At 40.6% G+C, this 18,989-nt stretch overlaps 1 protein-coding gene across 4 annotated transcripts in view; it reads right to left on the minus strand.

Moving 5' to 3' along the window:
• Positions 1-18,989, minus strand: part of sacm1la (SAC1 like phosphatidylinositide phosphatase a) — a 139,092-nt gene that overhangs the window by 9,544 nt on the left and 110,559 nt on the right. For all 4 annotated transcript variants that reach the window (XM_033637331.2, XM_033637333.2, XM_078176122.1 and 1 more), the window contains 9 exons: positions 18,745-18,830; positions 18,489-18,575; positions 18,331-18,399; positions 18,153-18,232; positions 11,710-11,808; positions 11,489-11,627; positions 10,978-11,047; positions 10,800-10,872; positions 10,602-10,695 (listed from right to left, as the gene is read on the minus strand). In XM_033637331.2, the coding sequence (XP_033493222.1) occupies positions 10,602-10,695; positions 10,800-10,872; positions 10,978-11,047; positions 11,489-11,627; positions 11,710-11,808; positions 18,153-18,232; positions 18,331-18,399; positions 18,489-18,575; positions 18,745-18,830 (797 nt within the window). The remainder of the gene's footprint in view (positions 1-10,601; positions 10,696-10,799; positions 10,873-10,977; positions 11,048-11,488; positions 11,628-11,709; positions 11,809-18,152; positions 18,233-18,330; positions 18,400-18,488; positions 18,576-18,744; positions 18,831-18,989) is intronic.

An 18,989-nucleotide genomic window follows, 5' to 3' on the forward strand; every position in this document is an offset into this window, starting at 1 on the left:
GCCCCTGAAATTTACAAACTCGTCCATATGAACTCCCAGGAATCTAGTGGACTTCACTCTCTCAACAGGACTGTCATTTATTTTAATATCAATAAGTTCAAGGTTGCCCCGATTTCTGTTTGATCGAAAAATTACAAAGTTTGTCTTGTTTATATTTAGAGATAATTTATTGCATTTTAACCATGTATCAACCTTGATCAATTCATCATTGAGATTCTTTTGCAGATCATTTATGTTTTTGTGTGATAATAAAAATAAATTAGTATCATCTGCGAACAGTGACGGACTGGGACCAAAAAGAGGCCCTGGCATTTTTGACACAGAGGCCCCATGGCGGCGCATCGGCCAGCCAGGGGTGAAAAATTTTCATATTATTTTACAAAAAAAATATATGCATTTTTACGTGATTTTAGATCATCAGTTCCTTATTTGTGAAAGAACAGGCGTGGTGTCTCATATCCCCCCTCCCACATATGACTAGGTACTATGATTGATAATTTTACACATACTAACATAAAAAACACTACCATTGGCAGAACGTTTCAGAGCGCCACAGAGACACAGACTGTTCCACAACTACCATAGAAACTCACACACTCACTCACTGCCTTGATGCACAATAGAAGAGGAGATATACAGACACAGTCATTATGAATGATAAAACTGATTAGTGGCTTGCATGGGAGCATGTGGAAAGCTAACCATATGATGAGAATGTAGAGATTCAGAACACACACCACGCAATCAACTCACTACAATCGCACTGGTACAGTAGACAATAATGCACAGCACACAAGATAATAAGGCAGCAGCAGAACCCCCATAAATTCAGGCACGTTCAAAGGCCAGACTAATAATCTCAGTTAATAATACTAGCTCTATGTCTACCAAAACACGAAAATCTGAAATCAAACACCACACAACTTCATCCTAAAGGCTTAGCCTACTTCCACCATTAACCATAGGCGCCCCCTCTTGGACAGAAGACAGCACAACCAAATTATAACAACAGAAACATAAATCTTACACCAACCACAATGCATGTTACAATAGCTTCACCAAAACATGAAAAGAGCACTGAACAGCCACAGTGCACATTTCAATAGCTCTATCAAAAGCACTAGTTACAACAGAAACAAGAAGGACCCTATGTCTTATAAGCCATAATAAATATTACAGCAGCCACAATGCATATTACAATAGCTTCACCAAAACATGACAAGAGCACTGCACAGCTAGACTAGACTAGAATAAATATGTGTCTCTCAGTGTCTTCTTTTAAATCTCTTCTTACTCACATTTATTGTATGGTCTTTTCTTAATTGATGGTAATTAATTATTGTAACTGTTTTTAAATTATTTGATGTTTTATTGTTTTATGTACTAATTGTTTTTATTGTGTAATTGTTTTTATTGTTAAGCACGTTGTGACTCCGTTTTGAAAGGTGCTATACAAATTAAGTTATTATTATTTATTATTATTATGTCTTACCTTTAAGTAGTTAGCAGGCTGCGAAGGAGTTTGCTCTTCTCTGAGGCAGAGGCCGTACTGCTAGCTGCACTTGCTGCAGAGGTGCTCGGTCTGTCGCCGCCGGGTAAACACTTTTTTGTAAATAAATCTGATATTTTCGCATACTTTTCACTCTCTGCGAGCATAGCTTTCCTTTTTTTCCTCTCTCTTTTTCTCCGCTTCAACCTTCTCCACTCCTCTTTCCGTGCCTCGATCCATTTTCTTTTCTTGCTGTGATGTTGTCCTTGACGTTGAGTGCATTACCCATCATTCATTTGTCACTTGTCAGATGTCAAATGTCATCACTTAATGATCGCGAGAAAATGCTTGATGACCAAAAACACTTTATATTACCGATAGCCCCATTTCACTCATATTTATTTAAAATTATATTTAGGCTACTACTTATATGTATATTGTGGCCGATAAAAATGTTTTGGGCCGCCAAGAGAAGATTTATTTATTTATTTTTAATTTTTTTTTTTGCCTGGCGGCCGTTCTGGCATTTGCCCAAATGCCAGATGGCCAGTCCATCACTGTCTGCGAACAGAACTTTGTGTAGAATGTTAGAACAATGTATAAAATCCTTTATATATAAAAATAAAGAGGAGCGGCCCTAGGATAGATCCCTGGGGGACACCATATTCTATTGTTCTACATTCAGATTTGTGATTGAATATAGAGACATATTGTTTCCTCCCAAACATGCAGCTATGAAACCAACTGAGTGCAATACCTCTGACACCATAATATTGAAGCTTATTTAAAAGAATTTCAAAATCAATCGTGTCAAAAGCCTTTGACAAATCAAGGAAAACTCCAATGCCTAACTCGCCTTTATCAATACAATCATAAATTTTTTCCAAGAGATTCAGAATCGCCATAGAGGTGGAGCTCTCTTTCCTAAAGCCATACTGTTATAGAGATAGGATTTTAAATTTTTCTAAAAAGTCACTCAGTCTACTATAAACAACTCTCCAGTACCTTGGAGAAGACAGGTAAAATAAATATGGGTCTATAATTATGTAAGTCATTTTTATCCCCCGACTTAAACACTGGTACGATTCTTGCAATTTTTGTCATATCAGGCACAACTCCACAGAGTAAGAAGAGATTGATAGAGTGGACCAGCGGCTCCAAAATTTCACTTGTAATAGCTTTCAGAATTTTACAACAAACGTTATCTACACCAGCTGTGTGTTCATTTTCATCTCTTCATTTTCATAACAATTTTCAACACTTCATCTCTATCAGTTGGCCTAAGGAAAAGAGGGTTCAAATAATTGCCTTTGAGGTATTGTCTAAATGTAGCATTGTGTGGTTGATTAATCTTTTGAGAGAGGTTATTTCCAATAGAAACAAAATGATCATTAAATTTATTGGCAAGTTCATCATTCTTGGTGGCATTTCCAGTGATATTTTCAGCATTTTTGGAGTTTCCCTTGATTTTGGTATTTTCTGAGAATAGTATTTTTATGCTTACGACAGAGGGTTTCATTTAGTACCTGCCACGATTTCTTTTGGTCACCCCGATAAACTTTAATGCGTTCAGTATATTAGGGCTGTCAAAATTGCTCAAAAATGACGTTTGAATATTCTTTCTAAAAAAAAACTCATAGGTTCCAACCATTCGAATTTTTTTTTTCGCATTATGTCCACAAGAGGGCAAACTAATACAAGGCAACATACTTGTATATGTATTAATACAAGGAAACATAACTACGTGTAGGTATTTTTATTTCAACATAAACGTCTTTGAAAACATTTACGTACTTACACATTAAAACACATAAAACAATTATCTATAACATTACGTTATAAACGACCGCGGACCTCTTGCTCGCCCCCTTCTCTGACCTGTGGCCACACCGCCCGCGGAAGCGCTGCGAATAGCCTCGAAGCGCCGGACTGTGGCATGCTCGTGCCGTGCAGCGATCATTTCGGCGTCTGGTCTATTTTCTGCACGAGCCGCGAGCGAATGTGTCAAGCTGGGTGACGGAGACAACAGCTGGGAGCAGAACCACTTGTCGACCAGCGCAGAGAAATGCGCGTCTGATGCCAACGCCCACTCGCAAAGAGGACAGCTGCGGTGGTGTTTTTTTCCCTCCACAATCGAATATCAATTTTCACATTCGAAGGTCCATTTTTTTTTCAAATTCGAATTTAGAATATTCGTTGACAGGTCTACAGTATAGTACCTTCGCTTACACATGCGAATTACTTGTGTGAGCTTATTTCTATACTTTGTATATGTTTCTTTATTTGCATCACTAGGGTTTTTAACAAATCGTTGTATGATTTATTCTTTTTATTGATAGATTTTAAAATACCCTTTGTAAGCCAGGGTTTCTGTGTAATGGCACTTTGCTTTATGAGTCTTTCACTTATAGTGCAATCCATAGAATCGGTGATTTCATTAATTAGTACATTATATGCAGTATTTGGGTCCTTACAATTATAGACAGAATCCCACGATTTAGTTCGCAGGTTTGCACATAGTTTTTGTAAAGATTTTTCATTTAAAACCTTAACTTTAGTTTTGGTGGGGGAATCATCAACTTTCTTAACAAGATCAGTGAATAAAACAATAGGATAATGGTCTGTTAGATCTGAGAATATTATACCAGAATCTATACAAACTTTGTAAGAATTTGTGAGGATATTGTCGATTATTGTCCTGCTAGACTCTGTAACTCTAGTGAATGTATTGATTGTAGGAAAAATGGAATGCAAAATATTAATAAAGTCATTTGTCATAGTATCATCCTTAACGAGGTCTATGTAAAAGTCCCAGAGAATGAAACATGTTTTATTTGTTTTGTTTATAAGATATAAGAGTTTTTCTAAATTAATTTTGTAGATGTCAATATCAGAATCTGGTGACCTGTAAATTATTCCAACTATAATGTTTTTACTACTTTTTACATCTATGTCTATGAATAGAGAATAGACCATCGGCAATAATAAATTCATCACAAATGCTAACTGAGAGTTCAGAGGCTGCATACAAACAGACTCCTCCTCCTGATCTACCAGATCTATTTTTATTGTATAATTTATATCCATCAAGATTAAGGATGTCCATATAAGATCCTTCATTTAGCCAGGTTTTGCTGCAGCCAATGACATTAAAGCTCTGGCCTATACTTGTTAAGAGGGAAACTAGGTCATCGTGATGCTTGTTTAGACTCCTAATGTTAAGGTGCAACAATGAAAAGTTATTATTATGATTTAAGTGTTTCAACTGGTCTGGCAAAAATTGCCTACAATTTAGCTTCCCATCATTGTAGAGGCAAAGCTGTTCAAACTCATCATAATCTACAGTACAATCTAAGCAGTACTCGAGCTGAGGTGGGATGAGGGGGGATGGCATCCCCCTTGAAATAAAAATGGTCAAAATCATCCCCCTTCTAAAACTGCCATCCCCCCTTTCCATCCCTTGTGTCATTTTTTGAATGAATGTGGTATTACTACTATTTCAACATTTAGTTTTACCTTTGGTTTTATGCATATCGAGTAAAATACTGTGGGTGAGGGCACGCATGCAAAGATATTTTTATATTGTATCTCAGCGAGCTGCGCTGGGGATGTTATGTGTGTGCCCTATTGAGGGTGCCCAAACGACGTATAGTGCGTCCAAATTCACACCTGTTCTTCTCTATGGATTTTCTCCGCAACCATTCATCATAGCGAGAAACCACAGCGGAACCGTAGCTTTCTGACAAGACCAAGCACTTGTTGGTAGTCCAATGTTTTCACAGCGGAAAAAAAAAATGTTACACTCAAATTATGTAGAACAAAGATTTCATACAGCTTTGCACACACATTACTCTTGGATGGATTACTCGCGAATGCAGGGTCGCACAGGAATGCCACACATATCACATGAAAGCGCAGGACCAGAGCTTTCCAGTGATACCAGACATCATTGTGCTGTCATCCCATCATGTTGTAAATCCAGATCAATTGTCTACAAAATAAAAACCTGACGAATTTCTTTACAATCCATTATACAGATCTTGTTATCAGTCACTTCATATAGTGAGGAATATCGTATCTTACCACGTCTTAGGCTTGCGTGTGTTTCTCCCTGTCTATCCACGTTTGTAGTCTGGCTTTCAAGATGCAAATATCTCCATATTGTCCAGTTGACACTCCTCAAACTTTGTATAAGACCAGCACACTTCACCTTTGCGCACCCAGACAACTGAGGCCTAATTATGCATGCTGACAGGGCAGTAGTCACCATATACATTGAGGGGGACACGTGTCCCCCCCCCGCCCCCCATTGCCCAAAATTCCCCCCCCAATATATAACTGACATCATTGCACTTGGTTGACTATTTTTCTATTATCTTAGATGTAGATATTGCATGTTTCTTTTAGATAAAACATATTTTTGACTTGTGAATGAGTCTATGGAATTTCTTGCAATAATGAAAAAATACTGGCAATCATGTCCGCCTGGCACAAACCACATATTTTGGACAGCTGTGAAGTGACAGAATGTCCCACCATTCCCCCTCCCCTCTCCATATATGGCAGAATATGTCAACTTCCAACTTGCTATGGTGAGATACATGTAAAAATGTAAGAATTTAGTCACACAGATTTGTTTTTTCATTGATATAAAAATTAATATAAAATACAGACACATAGAAGGACATGGAATGATGGCAAATCTGGATAGCCCAGATTGTCCTGAAACCCCCCCCCCCAAGATATAGCATGTGTATGTAGCCTTTATAATGACTGTGATATGAGCGTAAAAGCAAAGGCAGGAAAAATTCCCCAAAAAGGCCTAGGGCCCAGAGTTAAACAGTAATATTAAAAGGAAGGTGAGAAATTATTTTCAGCCCCAAAACTATTTTATCCTCAGTGTTTTTTTTAATTTATATGATTTAATTAATCACAATTAAAAATTAACCTTTCGATACCAGGTTTGATCATATACCACAAACTGCTTTTTTGAAAAATACACTGTAATTCAATATTCTAAAAGCAAAACTGACTTTGATTACTATTAGTATCATCGGTTGACCCATCTGAAGAAATGATTTTGCACTTGTCCTGTGCATTTGACCCTCACAATGTAAGAGCACTAAGACCACTGGAGTGGTCTACAAAAGCTGCTAAGCGTGCCTATGGAGAGCGAATTGAGAGTCATTTCAGGGAGAATGACCCCCAACACATGTGGCAGGGTTTGAATACTGTTACCTCTTATAAACCCAGAGGCCACGCCACTGTAGCTTCCAAATGAACTTAATCATTTCTACTCCAGATCTGATGTCATGATCACTGAGTCTCCTGTTTTTATCCCTTCTAATCTTAGTGACCAGGCCAGTTTCACTGTGTCAATAGATGAGGTTCGCAAGGTTCTGTCCAAAACTAGGATAAGGAAAGCCGCAGGTCCAGACGGCATCCCTCCTCGGGTTGCTAGGTTATGTTCTGAACAGCTTTCCCCTGTGCTCACGGACTTGTTCAATATGTCACTGGAGCACCGCCTTGTTCCACGTAGCTTCAAGGAATCTATTATAATTCCAGTACCTAAAAAGTCACCTGTGTCCTGTCTTAACGATTACAGGCCCATCGCTCTTACTTCTGTGTTAATGAAATACCTGGAGCGGCTAGTACTGGATTATATTAAATATCAGATTCCTGTTTCTGTTGATCCTCTGCAGTTCGCTTATAGGAAAAATAGGTCTGTGGAGGATGCCATTTCTTTTGCTTTGAAATTTGTCTATGCACACTTGGATATGGGAAACACCTATGTCAGAATGCTTTTTATAGACTATTGTTCTGCTTTTAACTGTATTATTCCTTCAAATCTCATTCATAAACTCCAGTGTCTTGGTTTGTGTGATGCTGTTTGTGAATGGATTTTTAGCTTTTTAACCTTGAGACCTCAAAGAGTCAGAATCGGTGACTGTGTATCTGATGAACTTATTTTAAACACCGGCTCACCACAAGGCTGTATTCTCAGCCCTCTGCTGTTCTCTCTCTGTACGTATGACTGTACTGCCTCTCACCATAATAATCTGATTGTAAAGTATGCTGACGATACAACCGTCAAATGACGAGTCACACTACAGATCTGAGGTAAAAATTTAGTCAAGTGGAGTGAGAACAACAATCTAATCTTAAATGCTTCCAAAAGAAAGGAAGTTGTTATTGACTTTGGCCGCAAGAATGAATCCCATCTCCCTCTCACCATAAACAGCACGGAGGTCGAGATGGTGAGTAGTTTTAAATTTCTTGGTGTCACTATCACTGATAATCTCAGCTGGCACTTAAACACCAGCATCATTGTTAAAAAATCACTGCAACAGCTTTTCTTTCTGCGCAAATTAAAGGAATTCACCTTAAACTGCCAGATTTTATCAAATTTCTATCGTTGCGTGATTGAAAGCATCCTTACCTCCTCGCTTACAGTGTGGTTTGGTAATCTAACTGTACAGGATCGAAAATCCTTAAACAGAGTCGTTCGGCCTGCCTGCAGGACCACTGGTGCTGACCTGCCAGATCTTGATGTCATTTACGGCTCTAGGCTAGGCTCTAGGCTGTCCCGCGCCTTAGGTATTGTAAACGACCCTACTGGTCACGCTGGTGCTGGTCTTTTTGTTGCTTCTTCCATCCGGCAGACGCTATTGTTCTATCAAGTGTTCTTCCTCTCGGTCTACCAATAGTTTCTTTCCCAGTGCTGTGCGTAGCCTTAACAACTTCAAATCACATACTTAACAATGTATGGTGTATGCTTTATATTTCTTGTACTTGTGTATAAATAATGCACTTTATATTCATGCACTTTGTCCAAAGTGAGTGTCAGTTGATCTACAGGGGCACCTGTCTTTTTATTACTCTTATTTATGTATTTATTCATTGTTTTTTTAACCTTGTCTACTGTTTTTCATGTATTTTTATGCTGAGCTCTTGCAACTCGTTTCCAATGCAGTTTTTCTGCAAATGGCAAATAAACTGATTCTGATTCTGAGCTACAAGCCGCTGCATCTGTGTGCACCAGCATCTTGAAACACTGTTAACACTGTTGATCATTAAGTGTGTGCTTGTAAATCACCACTTAAACTTATCAAAAACTGCTGGAAAAATGATTATTTGTAAGGATTGAGAAATTATTTGTATTTGTAGAAAAATTTGTCCAAATGAAATTTTATACAACCCATCACATTGATTCTAATTTCTGATACATAAATTAGCCTATCTGGATTAGTTTAAAGATAATATTTAAAGCAACACAATGGAGTTTTTGAGCCCTCAAAATATATATCCAAGATTCCTGTGATGGTACATCACATAGAGAGCGTCTGTTGCACTTGCACTGGCACTATGCAGTTTCAGGTTCGGGTAGGAACCCGGACACAAAAAGACTACAAAATTTGGCTGCTTTACGGCATACGTCATATCCCCCTCCTCGTCATATCCCCCTCCTCTCTTTAGAGTAGTGTAGCCGAACCAAGGTGAATGAAGTTAGACATGGTTGTCATGGCTGAAGCCACAAAGAAAAGGAAGAAGGTGAAGGTGTTGTTCAAGGAGACAAAGAAAAGAAAACGGGAGAGTGATAAAACAAGCGCTTGAATAAGGATTAATATTGGCCTGGCTTTCACACAGCTGGCGAGAGCTGAAAGAGGAGGAGGGATGCCCGACTGACGGTGACCTGGCGCTGTTACTGCTGTTACTCTCTCCTTAGAAGACTCAATGTCTGCAGGTCGGCTGCCTCAGGTACATTTTAAGATTAAGTGTTAGCCTACATACAGACAGCTTTGATTGTAGTTCGTCTTTAACAGTTTGCTGTTAGCACCGCGAGCGCGATGTGCTTGTGTCGACCGCGATTGTAAATCATAATAGCAGTGAATGAGAGACTGCGGACAGAGCAGATTGAAATATGGCTTTCTACATGCTGATCACATGTATTGATAAAGTATTGGCTTGGCTGGCAGAGGTTTTATCCCACTTACTTATAATAACAAGCGTAGCTGTCGTTAACTAGAGTAATCTTGAAGTTATATTCCCTTCATCTGTGGCCTCTCTGCTATTGTCTGACTTCTTTCTGTTGAGTTTGTGTGTGTGTGTGTGTGTGTGTGTGTGCGCATGCGTGCTGTGAGGAGGATGTCAGCCCTGACATGCAGAGAGCAACTAATTTCTGAGTTTCGAAAATGAATAAATAAATAAAGCAATCGGCCTAATCATGTATGTACAAAATGCTATAAGGCTACTTTACCTGTTTTGAAGACATGATCATCGCGCATTATACCCAGCTTCAGGAAGTTCACCGGTATCATTGGCTTGTCAACAAATCCACGCGCAGAAAGATTTTTGCGACAGTTGTAACAGAAAATACCGTTTTTCGTCTGTAGGGGGACCCCGTGAGGTAAAAAGCGCAATCCTCCATTGTGTTGCTTTAAAAAAACATATAGAAAAAATTATATTGACATAAAGTAATGACTAAAATGTCACAAATTTTCATTTACTTGAACATTGAGTTTTTGTCGACTAAAACTATAGGATAGGAAGGATAATATATGGATAAAAATTACTAGAATGTGACTAAAACTAGTAAGCATTTTCGTCTCAGGACTAAGACTAAATCTAAAATAGCTGTCAAAATTAACACTGACGCTCATCGATGGCCTAACCTTGACCAATGGCAGCTTGGTGCGTCAGGGCCTTTACACACTGAAAGATTAAAGACGTAAAGCCTGCTATATGTGGGTTGGCTCTATAGCATGACACGAGCAGGATATAGAGACGCACAGAAGCATTATGTGGAATTTAATGCTTGTCTTAATTTCAGAGAGACTGTAATGCAACTCGAGGATTTGTACACAATCTTGTAAACAAATATTCTGTTACAAAGAGGGTGTGTAGTTATTAAATACATAATGTGCAGTTACTCTGTGTGTGTGTGTGACATTTTATTCTCTTCTCTGCCAAATTCAAGGAAGGTTTGTGTTAGTTTAGTCTACTGGAAAGTTCCTTGGGCATTAAGAGTTAAACTGTGATTTTTTTTTCTGGTTCTGTATTAATTTCTTTAATAATGATGGACCTACAACAAATCATGCCACAAAAGTCATACCTGTCTGAATCCATCAGAGAAGTTATTTTTGTAGTAACGGATCATTGAGTTCCAGCCATCCATCAGAAGCCCCCACCTGGTCCTTTTCCCTGTCCTGATGGGCAAATTAAGTTTGACTAAACAACAGCCATGACACTAACTCCAGAAAACAACATGTTGATCAACCGATGTGTGGTATAGGATTGTACACTACTGTACCTTGTGAAGTCTGTTTTCAAGGCTCCAGTTCCTGCGTACTGTATAGCACATGCATTGGCATTGTCAGCCCATGCTGGTTAAAGAGCACACACACAGAATAGTGAGGACACACTAAGAGGCTACAGGGTCTACTTATCACACAACACATGCTTATAGTCGATCATACACAATACATTACCGTTCTTGTAGATCTTTTCAAACTCAGCCTGCTCTTCAATCCGTTGACCCACATTCAGAACTCCCATCCTCTGAGCACACACAGGCACAACACATATAAAGGTCAATAACATTCAAGCCTCTCAATATGTGCAGATTCTGTATCTTTTCATAAAGAATGTGTGTATATTTATTACAGGTGGGATTTATTCCCCAATTGGCTGAAAACATACATTTAAAGGGATATACCATCCAAAACTGCACATCTATCTATTTATCTACCAACATCAACTTGCTCAGTATCTTTGGAAGATTATATTTGCCAAAATATGTTCAAAGTGTTGACTCTGGGAACAGTAGTATAACAAATCAATCTGAGCTATTTCACTTTAACAAAACTAGGTAAAAACAAAAAAAACAAGGATATGGCTGGACCGTGTATGAAAAAAATTACCCTTAAAGCATAGATTGTGACAGTATTGTATGATGAATTTGCTCTTCTAAGAGGCTTAGCAGTAGTCAGTAAAAAATACCTGAAGCTGAGACTGCAGGGAGCGTCGGGCCAGCAGGCTCTGAATAACATTAGTCCTGTCCAGGCAGTCCATGCAATTACTGCGGAAGACTCCTCTCTGCTGGGCTACCGTCTTCCCCTCTGAGTTCACCATGAAGTGACTACACACAGAGGAAAGTTGGAACATTCCAACAATGTATTCAACAACAGATATTAGCCTGGAACAGCTGCTGGTTAAGTTACCTGTATTCATCTTGTGTTTCAGCGACAGCATCCACTAAGATCTGGAGACGATCCCATCTCATGTGGCTGCACTCTTTGTGGAAGTCGAAGGCTATGTAACTGAAGACATAGGAAACAATGTTACTGTGCCATAGTCAGATTAGGAGGACATGTCTGGATTATTTTGTTTTTGATCAGGCAGCAATTCATTGTTACAGAGATGGCAGAAATAGTTATACACTTCACAGTACCCAAGGAGAGCTAAATGGAAAATGAAAATGTCTCCCAGACTCCGGACAGAAATAAAGTCAGTGCATTTACATGCAATCACGTAACTGGGTTACAGCCAGCTTTATCCAGTAAGATGATTTTTCAAACCCGGTACTGTATTCACAAAGCTTCCTTGTACAAAGAGGACTCCTACTGAGTCCTACTAAAATTCTGAGAAAATTCTTGAAATTATGCTTTCTAAGAACTTTCCCTTGAAGTTAAGACTAGATCCTGGTAAAGATAAAAGTTATTCACAAAGCATCTTAGCCCTTAACAGAGCTCCTCAAGTGAAAAACTGTAAGGAGGAGCGAGGAGGACTTTTAAGAGGCTTAAGAGCTTCTTAAGCAGAGGAGAACATGATGGAGACAAACTGTTATGGATAACAGCTTGGAGAAATATTCTCCTAACACTGGATGAAAGTGAGTAAATGAAATGCCACAAATTAGATGGTGCAGGGATAATGACTGTCATCAATCTTATTAGAGATGCACTCACATCTGCCACCCAACACTATAACAATATAATACCAGAAATAAAGCGATCACAACACTAAGATATTTGGTAAAAATTACTGGGTCACGGCAGTATGCCTCCGCACACCAGTCAAGTTTCTCTTACAGTTTACATCCATGTCTGTGGAAACATGGATGCTTCACACACATCTTCCCCCTGGCAGCACAGAAAATCTATACAATCAGCCCAGTTTCAAGGTGGACACCCAAGATTTGTGTCACCAGTTCTGACTGGGGCTGGGTATCGCCACTGATTTCCTGAATCGATTCGATTTTGATTCAAGGGGTCCCGATTCGAATCGAATCCAGATAGTGATCCAGATAGTGTAACGATAGCACAACACAGCAGCATGTCAAGTGGGTCGAAACCGAGCAAAATTGCTCAGTTTTTCATTTATTATATAGTTTGTTATGGAGTTTGTGATTTCCCCATGACACTTACAAATGTTTGCGTAACTGTGCTTGGAAGTTACTTTATGAGGCTCTGGCAGCTTTCAGTTGTCCCTTTGTCTTTAAAGAGGCAACAGATAGGATTTGTTTTTTTATTAGCTTGGCGCCACCTAGCGTCAGCGGTGTTGCTCGCACTGTCGCAACAACCAAATTGACCGTGGGGATCAGATATAATCAATAAAATGTAGGCTGTAAAGCCACCAGTATACCTCTATGTATATGTAGAATGAGAAGGTGTGTGGACACTATACTAAATAAATGAGTAAAGAGACCAAGCAACAATTATCAGATTTATCTTAAGAAAAAACAAATAGTAATGCAAATAATTATACCAGAATGAAAAATAACTCCCGACAGGGGAATGGAACCCCAACGTGCAGCGGAGTTATTTTTCAACTGTCACTGGCTCACTATACATTATCCCGCTTAGAACATGGCTTACTACTAAAACATTCAAATGTTACAACTGGCATCAATATTATTAAATTGCTGGCAGAGTGTATTGACAACTCCCGTTTGTCTGTTCACCAGACAAACGGGAGCGGAGGAGAGGATTTTACTCCACTTCTCCCGGTCGGAGATGCTGGGTGCGAAGGCTGCCCTCACATTTATGGCCAGTGACCGACATGATCCAGGCCAGCTTGGGAGAGCTGTGTGGACTAACGTTAACTGATTTTGATGCTCCTCAGTCTAAGCCCGTTGCAGTGAAAAGTCCAGTGTTCACAGCTGGGCATAACTTAGCTGGGCGATGTCCATCGATAGCTGCCTCCATGAGAAGAGAACAGAAGGAAGGGGGTGGGTATCACTGTAGAATGGCAACGAGGATGTCAGCCGACCAACACTCGCTACCCGGTCCCTGGTTGTGGCGATTTGCGATGCTGGCCAGCTAGGAATTAACTAGCAGCCAGTACAGTACAATCCTCTCTCGTCTAGCTAACATTTAGCCATGTTACTTACTGATCAATTAGAAAGAAAGCTAGCTGGACATGGGTTTTGAAGTCTCTTTGGTCACAGAGCTCCCTCCATCTCTTAAACGCCGGACTGAGGTTTACTCTTGTTTTTTCTCTTCTTTTATCACTCGTCTTTGCCTCCTCAGACAGAGGAGCTTGTTTTCTTTTGCTAGGCCATTTTTCACTTGTCTCCAAACTTTGTCTGTCTGCCATTGTGCTCGTGACTCAACTACCTCATGCCCAGCTCCTTATAAGGACCAGCTACAGTCCCTGATTGGCTGACCGACCAGTTTCGCAATACATGATGCCTTTCCTGCCGTAAAGCCAGTTTTTTTCCGTGAAATTTCGCCCCCGGTGGCAGAATCTTATTACAAAGATTGCAAAGCCACTAAGTAACCTATGTAAATGCTGATAGTCTGATTTTACTGTGGCCACTACTCTGTGCAACCCACATTATTTTCATAATGGTATATTTAGGAAAAAATGCTGTCTGTTGCCTCTTTAACGTTACACGGCTTGGCTTTCTCTCGCATGCATTCTTCCTACTTTTCTCCATGCTGTCTCAAGTGTTGAAATAGATTGGTCATGTTGCCGCGGCACGTGGCGACTTTAACTTTTAAACTTTAGACAGCACGTCTTTCTGTTCAGTGTCGCCGTACCTGAATCCAAAGTATCGCCATGTAATAGATGTTGCTTTTTTTCTGCCACCAATTCAGCCTGTGCTTGGTCGTGCTCTTCTTCCGTCTATGTTGGTCACTGCTGCACGCCGGGTGGTCACCTGACCATACGTGCTGCACACACCAGGATAGCTTGTGGGCATAATGTCAACACACTCCACACACTACAGCAGAGGTAGTCACGTTCACAGGCACACACGTTAACATTTATTTACATTAAATTGCAAATCGCAGCCTTTTATGCAGTTATGTAATCGCACAGCCTGACACTGAGATTGCGATTAGATTAATCGTGCAGCACTAGTGTAAAGTTTTGTCATAAAAATTGAGTTATGGTCAAAAACATGTTTTGTAGTTTTCTAGTATCTAGTTTAACAGAGGAATTTAAATGTACCAAGGTCAGGACAGAGCTCTTGTTATCTGGGAGTAAGGACGTGGTAGTTAGGAGTGTGGTTCCAAATCCAACCAAGGGGAGGAAGTGGAACCCAAGATCGGCAGTTCAGGAGACAGAGGCAGCTCTTAGACATGCAGAGACTGTAGGTAATGTTCAGTTTGGCCGGGGAGGCCTGGGGCTTGGCTCAGGTAAACCGGTATGGAATACAGCAGGCCTCAAAGATAAAAGAAAGCTGGTTGTAGAACAGATACGCAGACAGGAAGAGATAGTAAGGGGTGCAAAGGTAGTGGCCCAGGCTAAACAGGGACAGTGGTTGAATTGGGAAAGTGTAGAGAAGAGGAAGCTTAGTTGGAGGGACCTGTGGAGTATGGAGGAGAATCGTATTAGATTCATGGTAGGGGCTACATACGATGTGTTACCAACCCCCCAGAACCTAAAACTGTGGGTAAATGAGGACCCATCATGCCCATTGTGTTCACGTACCGCAACTTTAAAGCATATTTTGTCAGGCTGTAAAGTTAGCTTGTCACAAGGCCGATATACATGGCGACATAATCAGGTGTTGAAATGTTTAGCTGCAGGCATCGAAGGGAAACGAAGACAGGTGAATTCAGAAGGTGTTAAGGATAGGGGCTTAGTAATTCAGTTTGTCTGTGAGGGAGAGAAATACAGAAGGGATAAGTTAGTGAGGAGGCAAGGGTGTGGCTGCCTAGAAGGTGCTTGTGATTGGGAAATGCAAGTAGATTTAGGGGGAAAGCTTGTTGTTCCTCAGGAAATAGTCTGTACCAGGCAGAGGCCTGACTTATTGTTGTGGTCAGTGAGTCAACAGATAGTTTATTTCATTGAGCTGACAGTTCCTTGGGAAGACTCAGTGGAAGAAGCCTATGACAGAAAAAAGCTTAGATATGCAGACTTAGGAGCAGAAGCTGAGCAGCGAGGATGGAAGACTAGGATTTGTCCAGTGGAAGTGGGGTGTAGGGGATTCATAGCAAGATCAACTGTCTCACTCCTGGGGGAACTCGGAGTGCGGGGACAGAATTTGAGGAAGACAGTGAGGGAAATGTCAGATGAAGCAATTAAATGCAGCCAGTTTATCTATTACAGAAGAAATAATGTCAGCTGGGGGCCAGCAGGGGGAACTACTAAGCAGGGCACATAACTCCTTGAGATCAGGTGGAGAGATCCACTTCCTGTCAGGAGAAATCCAGGAAGAGGAAGTATTTAAGTGTGGGAGTGGCCTATTGGAATCCATTTTGTTTGAGGCCATGCGGCAAGGTGAGTGTGCTTGCTGATCCTGTAAGTCCAGTTAGCTCCTTTAACTTTAGCTTATATTGTAGTTATGCTATGTAGTGTGTGAAATAGAGTATGGTGAATGTGACGGGAAAGCTAGTATCAGCATTGCTTCTGCCTGGAGCTCGCATGTATGGAGCCTGGGTTTGGTTGAAGATGGCAGTGCTGTTTGGGCTGAGAAAGCCATGTGTAAGTAAGAAGGAAATCCAGGAAGAGGAAGGTTATTTAAGTGTGGGAGTGGCCTATTTGAATCCATTTTGTTTGAGACCATGCTGCAAAGTGAGTGTGTTTGCTGATCCTGTGAGTTCATTTATCTCCTTTAACTTTAGCTTACATTGTAGTTATGCTATGTAGTGTGTGAAATAGAGTATGGTGAATGTGCTAGTAAAGGTAGTATCAGCATTGCTTCTGCCTGGAGCTCGCATAAACGGAGCCTGGGCTTGGTTGAAGGTGGCAGTGCTGTTTGGGCTGAGATCACTGTCCAGCCTCCTGGAGGTGTCATTGTTGTGAGGGCTCGTCCTGGGGAGGTAGACTGTACAGCCTAACCCGGCGGGGGAGTGTGATAGCCTAACAAGGCTTCCTTCCCTGGGTCTACCTCCTCTGTGGTAGTATAGGTAAGGTAAAGGAGGTTGTTCGGTTAGTGTGGGGAGCAGTGAGACCTGGCATTAGGGGAGTGTCTCTGGGACGCCAGAGATCACTGTCTAGCCTCCTGGAGGTGTCGTGGGACTAACTAGACGAAACACCGGTGAAAGGAGGTTCCCACCTGATGACCCCAAAGATATGTTAGTTATCACTGCTCACGGGTCTGTATAGTTAAGCCTTGCCATAATAGCTCATCGTAGGGCTTAGGAGGATTATTCACTGAGTGCTGATCCCTTTTTTTTTTTTTTTTTTTTTTTTAGAGCACAAACTTCTTGTGTTTATTTGAATTGTGAGGTCACGCTGACCTTGACCATTGACCTTTAACCACAAAATTCTAATCAGTTTATTCTTCAGTCCAAGTGGACGTTGGTGTCAAATTTTTAAAATTCCCTTAAGGTGTTCTTGAGATACCGCATTCACGAAAATGAGATATAGCAAAGTCACAGTGACCTTGACCTTTGACTCTTGACCACCAAAATTCAATCAATTCAATCTCGTGTCCAAGTGAACATTTGTGCCAAATTTGAAGAAATTCCCTAAGGTGTTCTTAAAATACTGCCTTCACAAGAATGAGATGGATGCAAGGTCATGGCCACCTTGACCTGTGATCCTTGACCACCAAAATCTAATCAGTTCATAATTGAGTCCAAATGAACATTCATCCAAAATTTAAACAACATCCGTCAAGGCGTTCTTGAGATATCGTGTTCACAAGATATACAGATGGACGGACAACCTGAAAACAAAATGCCTCTGGCCACGGTTGTCGTTGGTGTGGAGGCATAATTAGAAAAATGCAGCAGTGATGATTCAGCAGAATGATCACACCGACAATTTCCAGCACTTTCAGTCTCATATTGTGATGCAGCTCATTTCACATCCACTAGGTGTCCACACCTTGCAGGCTCACAAAAGGACCACCAATCACATCAGTTAAAAGAATGTCACATCTGGCAACAGGATCAACCCCACCTCCTAAAAGTTTCTGTTCCTATGTTTCCTACATCACTCCCAAGCTAGGACTCCTTTCCTGAAATGTTCAAGCCAAGTTAGGAACTCTATGAGAGTATTCTCAGAAATGTGAAGACGGACCCTGGTTTCTGTAATCTGGCTATGGGATTAGAAAAACCCAATTTCCCCAGGTAGATGCATTTATACACATATTTACAATAGCCAGGTTACTACAGTGAATGTAAATGTGTTCTCTGGGTAACCTGGTCACTAGAGTGCATGTCCTTGATGAACATGAAAATAGTAGAAGCCACTGAGCGACACTTACTTGAGCATACCATTGTTCATGCCAGACACCATCTTGGCAAAGGCCTGTTCCAGTGGTTTCTCTGAGCCCTTCTGATTCACCTAGAAAAACAAGAAACCCCAAATTGGCCTGATAATTACTTGCTTACTTACTTCCTTTAAAAACATATCATGAAAAGAACATGAAAAAGGGTCCTCACCAGGTTCAGAATTGTTTGCTTCCCATAGAGAAGCAGCTGAGAGTCAAAATGTCTCTGGAAACCATCCATCTGTACAAAGTTTCCATGAGGTTAACATCAGATTTCCACTGCTATCACAATTTAGAAAGCACACAGAAACATTAAACGCCTGCTCTTACGTGATTGGTGGTTTTGCTGATTATAGGTTTGGGTTTGTATTTGAGGTTGGGCCTCTGACTCCAGTAAAAGGGCATGGAGCCTCGTGTCTGGGGATGGAAAAAAATGTCTTGAAAAGTAATTTCTGAAATCTTGCACTTCTCAAACCTAAATGTTTTAACATCTGAACTAAAAGCTGCAGAGAAGATGAAGAGAAAGCCAGGTAAAAATGAGCCACAAGTGAAACAGTCTAACAGTATAACTGGCTCTTATACTTGCCTGTACAAATGAAGCCTTTGCTCCCTCATACAAAATTATCTGCTCAGTCTCCACAAAGTTAGCCGCATGGCCTTCAGAGTCGATGCCTGTGAGGACAGCAGAAGAGAAACATCCATGTGCAATCAGTAGTGTTAGAAGTCATGTCATTAGTGAGGCAGACAACATCACCTTCTGTTGGACCTTTCAGGGCTGCACAGTATATATATTTAACCGAGATGGCAACACGGATTGCCGCCTCGCTCTCT

Source organism: Epinephelus lanceolatus, chromosome 16, assembly GCF_041903045.1.
Source record: "Epinephelus lanceolatus isolate andai-2023 chromosome 16, ASM4190304v1, whole genome shotgun sequence".
In the NCBI taxonomy this organism is placed as follows: domain Eukaryota; kingdom Metazoa; phylum Chordata; class Actinopteri; order Perciformes; family Serranidae; genus Epinephelus; species Epinephelus lanceolatus.